General features: G+C 31.6%; 1 protein-coding gene across 3 annotated transcripts in view; it reads left to right on the top strand.

Annotated features, from left to right (window-relative positions):
- Positions 1 to 8,502, top strand: part of LOC138807552 (zinc finger CCHC domain-containing protein 7-like) — a 195,429-nt gene that overhangs the window by 167,947 nt on the left and 18,980 nt on the right. For all 3 annotated transcript variants that reach the window (XM_069993316.1, XM_069993318.1, XM_069993317.1), the window contains one exon: positions 957 to 992. In XM_069993316.1, coding sequence (XP_069849417.1) covers positions 957 to 992 — 36 coding nt within the window. The remainder of the gene's footprint in view (positions 1 to 956; positions 993 to 8,502) is intronic.

The raw sequence follows: 8,502 nt of genomic DNA, 5'->3' as shown, positions 1-8,502 counted from the left end.
TCTTAAAAAAACGAATGAAATTTTCAAGCAAAGCTATAAATTTACATTGACTTTAAAAATTGAAATTACTATAGTGTTGAAATCATAGATTTAGTTACAAAAAAGGCAAGCTTTCTGCCACCAACAGTTCTTTTTCTAAGAAGATGGTAACTTGATTAACTAAAGCGCATGATTAGAAATAGTCTCTTTACCATAATTTGGGTATAAGGAGATTTATATGTATATTCATAAGAAAATGTCTCCTAATCACTGGTTTTTGCTGTTGCTGCTATTGAGTGTATGTTTGTTTTGTTGCTACCTATTCTGATTTCATCCTATCTTTTACAAAATGATTGAGGTTTTATTGAGTGTTTAAAGTTATTTTTCTACAAATATAGGTTTGCAGAGATTTAATGTTTAAGAGGAAAGGCATGGATGTTCAGCTTGTTTTTTGTTTTTCATCTTTTGATACTCATTTTTCACAGAATACTAAAAGTTAGCACCAAGTGATTAGATGGTAGATAGCAACAGATCACAAATATATAACTGCAGTGAAATCTTTTTTAAAGCAGTTGATGTTAAATTGCTTTCTATCATACTCCAAAGTTCAAAATGTTCTTTTAAAAGATATACTTGGTGAGTCTTATTGATTTTGGCCATTGCTGTTCATTTGCCAGTTTAACTGAGTTACGTTTCTTTATCACATCTTAGTGCCCCAAACTTCTAACCTGAGAATAAAAAAAAGAGAGAGAAAACTTTGTTACTGGCTTTCTGACAATGGCAGGGAGTGTGTTAAACCAGTGTAAAATTCAATTAAACTGTCTAGCCAGGTTTTTGAAGCTGAAATGCAGACCCTTTCTGTTAAGCTTCTTATTTTCCTGTGACCGACACCGGTGGATGCTGGGTTATGCCAAAACCAACAGTCTGTAAAGTACCTTGTTTCATGCTCCCAGATGATCAATATTTTTATTTTCCAGGCTTGCCCAGAAATCTGGAGGCAGTATCACCTAACGGTGAGTAGAAGCACCTTTTTTATTTTCCCCAAGATCCAGCCTATTTACCCTTCTCTGAACTGCTGACCATAAAATATAGACAAGCATCTTCTGCTGGAAGATAATAAACATCTGGAGAGTTTTTGTACTGAAACAGTAATAATATACTTTTTCTCTTCTGCCCTGCCCACTAACCTATCCTTTATCTTTCTCTTCCTGAAAGATTTTGATTGTTTTTATCACGTCATTTAATAATGCATCATGGTATCTCTCAGTCTTCCTAGACTATATTCATTAACTTGAAGAGGAAAAATATGTTAGACACAAGAAGAAATAGCAATAATGAAGTATCTTTAAAATACTGTATTGTAACACTCTATAAGAATATAATCCACAGTATCTTCCATTGTCCTTTTTATACCTTTACTGAATCATTTATACATTTTAAATGGAGCTAGAAAAGGCTTAATATATCCTTCCTATTATAGCACAATTAATTTATCCTTGACTTATGTAAATATCTACTTAGTATTCAAATTATTCACTTCTGTAATTTGTTTTTATTATGATTTTTGTCTAACTAGAAGCAGAAACATAATTGCTATAGTATTCAGTTAGCTAATACTCAATATCATTGTCAGTTTACTCTTACTCAGCTTAATTTCAGAAATTCACTACAGCCCTACTAGTCATTATTAATGTCATTTTTAATTAAATAAATTGTGCCATAGACCATGTAAATTGTCTATATACATGATAATTGTTAAAAAAAATTGATTTTAAAAAGGTAAAAAAAGAGAAAGGACAAATTTTTTGTAAAACAAGTCTTCTGCTTTCCTCTAACAAATATAAAGTCAACCAAGAAGTATACCCATTTCCCATTCTGTCAGAGGGCCAAAGGCAGGCATAGTATCAGGTGTTTTCATATTTTGTTATTGTTGCTTATTTAAAGCTTTTCAGTAGAAAGTTATATAATTCCTCAGCTATCCCTGAGATCCTAAATAAGGGTTAAAAGCTTCCGTATTATACCAAAAGATATGTTTATACCCATATGTATTACACATTCTTGTGATATATGTAGTATATATGAGCACAGTATGTTTATGTAATAAGTTTTTATAGCCTAATGACCTCATTATAGCCTAAACTTGACCAAATCATACTTAATGCTCATTGTCAGTATTTCTATTCTCAGTATTTTTTGTTATCTTTATTAAACAACACCCTAATAGATCTGTTTCTTTTAATATTTTTTCTCTAATTCAATAATTCCAATTTTGAAAACCAAAAGTATGGGAAGTACTATGCTATAACTACTATTTTTCATTCTTTGCACTTTGTTCTTTCATGTAACTGTTTTTGAAGAGTAAACATTGATTTCAGGTATAACAAATATTTGACAGTTTGTTTGGAATCTTAGTTTCTCAGAAACATAAATTGTAAAAAGAATAGTTGGGACAAAACAAATAACAAAATGAGTTTGCCTTGGGTAGAATATGTATACATTCTATTTGTAGGCAAAATAAACTGAATCAAAGTTCCAGTCTAGATAGTTTTTCAAACTATTGTTGAAGTTGCCATCACAGTTTATAATGATCAAGTTCCAATGGGTAATGAATATACTGGGTAAGTATAAATGTAACACTAGCATGTTTATAGATGTGTTACTAATATTAACTATTTAAATTACTATCAGTATTTGGGCAATGCCTAAATGTATGCAATTAAGCAATTTTCAATGTTGAGTAAAAGCAAAGATGCATGCTGATTTTAGTCAGCTTCAGTTCTTTTACTAAGCGATGGACTGCCATCTATTGACTCACAGTAGCCTTCACATGTGAATATGGCATCAATCAAAGCAAAGACTAAGTAACTAGATTGGAATTGCTAAATTCATTTAAGCCAATCTGCTTAAAACTCTGGAACTTTCAACACTTAATCATGAGTTCATTTGTTCTTAAAACCAAAAATTATCTGTTGTTTACCCACAGAAGACAGTTTTATTTGAGGTTAGGGATTGGAAATGTTTACATTTTCTCAACTACTTTTATCTGCCTTCCAACTAATAGGACTAAAAGGTCATTTACACAACTTCAATATAAGGAATCACTTTCTCAAAAAAACAAAAAACCTGTAGTTTAGACAGAAGATTGGTTTCCAGATACATAAAATGGTGGTTGATTAACATAAATGGAATTGTAAAGTGGTCCAAATTAAAATTCCTTAAAACATTTTGAAGTAAGAGGGTTATAGAAGTGTTCACTATTTTCAGCAATCTCATAAGACATAAAATGGAGTTTCTTTTGACATCTTGAATCTGACTAGAACAGCTCTCTAACCAAACTTGATTTCATTGAATTAGTACAAACTAAAATCATCATTCAGAAGGTTTTGTGCTTTAAAAAAAAAAAACTAAAATACACACACGTACATGTGCATACATGCTAATAACCATTTAGCTATGCTGTTTTTCTTTATTAAATTTTAATGGCTATAAAAATCATAAATTTAATACCTGCAAATTGTTGGTTTGGAGACCTAAATGGGGAAAAATATTTTTATTTTGCGATTACTTAATATCCTCCAATAGTTCATATATTTACCTCCTCCAAAAATGTCTGAAAAGTTTTAAATTTTTTAAAGTGTAGTTCTATTTTTGAATTTTAATTGTCCATTTTCTGCTTAATTTTCAGATTTTTAGTGAAGCCTATCTTGAATATTCTTTTTTCTCTTATAAATAAATTAGCCATTCAAGGAGGAAAGCCCCTTCCCAAACCCCTGTCATTTCCCATTTATATATATTTATTTTTAAATCTAAGCTGTTATGGCCACCAGTAGTTTTGCAACTAACGAAGTTTGTAGCTAGTAGAGGCCATGAGTGTTATGCATTGGACATTTTGTTAATGTTTTAATCTACTTGTTTTAAAAAGTAACGAGTTTGCTGTATGGTAGCTGTATATAATGAGAACCAAAAGGGATAATGGATTGTTTATGTTTATTTTGGCCTTTGTGTATCCAGACAGCTCTGCTACCATTTATTTTAGCTACAGATATAAAGATAAGGAGGCAAATATAACTTTCTTATAATAATTACATTTTTAACTTTATAATGTTTTACATAATGCTTGGATTACTTAGAAATCACACTTAGAAAATTAAAATACTTACTGTCTGGAAAGTGGGAATAGTAGAGAAATGAGTTCCCTTGCGTGGCTGTCTGGCCCAGAAAGGGCTATGGCCAGAGTTTAGTAGTAATCAATAGTAGCCTTATCTGGACCATTTAAATGGCTGAGTATGTTATGGAACCATAGTTAACAATATTCCATTTCATTTTACCACTTTGTTTTCTCTGCCTACCTGGAAATATCAATCTAGAAATGTATTTTCTTGGTTTCACAGTATGAGAATGTTTTCACAGTATGAGTTCTGCACTAAATGAGAATTTTATCCTCTAAAGAATTCTGTGTCATGCCACAGAGTGTGCACCCTAAATGTCCATGGGAATTTAACTTAAGAACTATGTTTTACAGTTCAGAAGAAGGAATAAGAAAACCTTTATCCTGGGATTGTAATATAAAATACAGTAGATAGCAGTTTTCTAACTGCTAAATTTTTAACTGCTAATTTTCTAAGACTCAAATGGGATGTTTTTCTTTAAAAAAAATAAATTAAAATGAGAAGTAAAGACTTTGAAAAAGCCAACCTCACCATGATCTTTTTCTTCCCATGGTGGGGGGATGCTCTCTCTTAATTGGTTATGTGTTAGGAATCTTAAATATCTGAGTGCTCCTTGGCTATAAAAGCAGGCTGCAAAGGCCACAGAGACCATGCCCACACCCCCAGTATATATCTGGAGAAGGGGCATGTTTGTGAGTGCATGTGTGAATATGTTTAAGAAAATGGAATTAGAAGGGTTGGAGATACAGCTCAATGGTATAGAGCACTTGCATACACTCCATACACAAGTCCCTAGGTTTGATTACCAGAGCATGTACACACATGTGCATGTGTATGCGCACACACACATTCGTGCACCACAATAAAACTAGTAACATACTGCTTTTTAGAATAGTAACTCCAGAAAAGTGAAGCCTAATTCTCACTGTATTTTGAAGTTTTTCACAACAAATACTCTAGGTACATTTTTTTGTGGAGGGTCTGGAATACAGATTATCACAAGCTAACACAGTGGAAGCTCATTTTAGAAGCTCCTATTTTGGTAGTTCAATTTACTTTGCTAACTTAAACCAAGAATGCTCTTGTATAAATAATAGGGAGTTTTCCTATACATACCTAGTATTGTTTCATGTTTTAGTTATCCAAGTGTAAGTGTTGCTATTAAAATATCTACCAAGATTTCACGTTTAATTTTTGTTAAAAATGACTTTTATACCAAAACACTACTAAAGTTAATGTGATTATGATCTGATCATTCAGAAGTTATGTCTGCTATACTGAGGACCATCTTTTTCTTACAGTACTATAAACTAGATTGCTCTAGTTTTCAATTTACTTGGTATTTGAATGATGAGAGAGGGGTTTTTTTTTTTTGTTGTTTTTTTGTTTTTTTTTTTGGTTTCATTTGTTTTCTTTTCTGCATTGCTGGGGACTGAACCCAAAACCTTCCTCATACTAAGCATGTACTTTGCCACTGGGCTGCACCTCCAGCTGCAACTAGAATTTTTTTTAATAACCTTTGATTACTTACTTCTAAATATTCCTGATGACTAGCATAAGAAATGAATTTGGACAGTGACCAAAAATATTTAAATTTTTATCAGATGGAAAATTTACATAGTTTTATATTAATTTTAAATGTTTATTAGGAGCGATGGGTGACAATGTTGTCAGACACCTTATACTCATATACTCATATACTGTTTTGTAGAATGGGAACTTCTTTGTACAACTACTTAAAGATAATAATAAAAAATTAAATTTAAAAAATTTTAAATGTTTATACTTTTCTTTAGGAATTTAATGTCTTGGCCATGTTTTGAATTTAGTATAAAAGACAGTTACTTTACAGAGTAAGTGAACTCATTTTTTTCCTTTATTTCACTGGCATCTTGGACCAGATTTTGCCTGAACATATCATTGGAAGCATTTGGAAAATGTAATTTCAAAGCAAATGAAACTTGGAATTATCAATCTCAATAAATGAGATTCATTTTAAAATAAATACAATTTGCCAAATCATCAAAAGGCAATTTTCTAAAGCTTCTCCTGTAAAGGAAAATAGAAAAAGTAAATGCTGTGTATTATAAATGCATGCTGTTTTTCCTCTCATGTTTCCTAAGACATTAAAAAGTCATAAATACAGGCTTATGTTTTTGAATGCAGGTCAAACTTAGATTTGGATATAATTTCTTTAAATTTAGTGAAACACATGGTAGAATATTAGTATTTCTTTTGAAAGGAATATTAAGGTATTCATTTCCTTAGAGGGAATTTGCAACTTACTTGATTTTCAGTATTTCAGTACAAAAATTAAGTTAGTTTAAATAGGAAATCAATATGGCATGTTTTCAGTAAATTTTTTTCTTGCATTAGTGTAGTTAAATAATATCAAATACTTTATCACAATAATCCTAATTTAGAATTATGTGGTTCAAATAATGAAGTGGTAAAAAAGTATTTAATACTTAAACAACTTAGGAAAAACTTAATATAAATGTTTTGGCCTAGACTCATCTGTGCTTTTGTCACACTATATATCATTCATGATTTAATCATCAATCATAATGCTTTAGCTTATTTTTTAGGTAGTACATGTTGCTCTGTAACAAACATAATAACAGCCTTTCCTTATTTGACAGAAAAAAAAATCCCTGCGCTTTTTGTCTGCCCCGTAGTGGCTGGGAAAAGACCTGTACATTTAGGACTTGACCTATTAACCAGATGATCTTCAACTTTTACTTCTCTTTTAGAATTTTAAAGAAGTTCTTGTGGCTACTCATTTCTTACTGGGCTTGACAGAAAGATGGGGAATTATTCATTTTTAGTAGTCATTTCTCTTCTTTATATATATTTACTTTCACTTAAAAAGGAATTATTTAAGTCCTTATGGGGCAATTTGCTCTTTATGATTAAATGACATGGTAATTATATTCTGTTTCTAAGTGTTTATAGTTTCAAGATATATGGCATCCTTTAATTTTTTTTCTTTCATCTCTTTCAAGAATACATCATTCATACAATCTGAAAATAAACAGAATGTGTATGTGCGTGCACATGTGCACACACATACACATATGCACATGAGCATCGGTTCTGGAGCCACAGCTACACTTTCAGCTTTTTTGGTGATAATTGAAGGTGAGAGTCTCACGGACTTTCCTACTTGTTATGGTTTTGAGTGGCAATCCTCAGATCACACAATCCTAAGATTGCAGACACATGAGCACCAGGACCGGGCCAAAGTAAAAACGCATTTTTCTACTCACAACTCAGTATTTTGAAAGAGTACCACTATTACAACAAAAGTGAATATAAATATAAATATCTTAAATTTTTCAAAATTCATGTAGTTTATCAGTGTATAATATCTGAATATATGATCAATTGTAATCTTAAAACCTGAAATGTGTAATGCATATTTGGTCATAATGAACATATGCATAATGAACAGACAAGTATAATGTAGAAAAACTTACATTTGAGTGATTATTTTTCATATGTTCCTGAAATGAGTGAGGCATGTCATTCCTTAAGTATACTGTAGGTGATTGATTTTGTTATATTCTTCTAGACATTTCATTGAAGCAGTAAATATATATAAGATAGTAGACCAATGCCATTTGTGTTAAACAATCAATTGATTATGATAAACTATACCCTTTAAGGGAAGGGTATAGGTCAGTCATTTGAATAATATATAAGATAAAAACTCCTAAAAAGGACCCCTTGGCTTCTTGCCAAGAAGTACAACATTCAGAACAATGTCTCTGAACCTGGTGTTGTATTTTCTGTTATGCTGTAGACTTCACTAATAGATTTCAGTTAAATTAAGTTTAAGATTTTGGAAGCACTGTCTATTCAGTAATTAAAAGATAATGAATTATTGTTCAAACTGAAAACTGGTCATTTAATCTCCATATATCAGAAATTCATGGTAGTTATGTGTAGATCTGTGCTTTTATAGATACTTTTTCCAGCTGTTTTGAGCTTAGAGCATTAAACCTCAGACCAATAAGTCTGGCTTTTAAAAAAACTATCAAAATATTAATTGACGGGCGCTGGTGGCTCATGCCTGTAATCCTAGCTACTCAGGAGGCTGAGATCTGAGGATTGCGGTTCAAAGCCAGCCCAGGCAGGAAAGTCCGTGAGACTCTTATCTCCAGTAAACCACCAGAAAACCAGAAGTGGTGCTTTGACTCAAGTGGTAGAGTGCTAGCCTTGAGCTGAAGTGCTGAGGGACAGCACCCAGACCCAGAGTTTAAGTCCCACGACCGACCAAAAAAAAAACCATCAAAATGTTACATGAAGTAAATGAAAGTAGTTTGTATTTATCAATTAGCAGTTAAGCTAG

The sequence above is a fragment of the Dipodomys merriami genome, unplaced genomic scaffold (assembly GCF_024711535.1).
Source record: "Dipodomys merriami isolate MVZ:Mamm:240054 unplaced genomic scaffold, mDipMer1.0.p SCAF_420, whole genome shotgun sequence".
Lineage (NCBI taxonomy): Eukaryota > Metazoa > Chordata > Mammalia > Rodentia > Heteromyidae > Dipodomys > Dipodomys merriami.
Note: the sequence above shows the minus strand (reverse complement) of the source record. Positions and strands in the feature narration are given on the sequence as shown.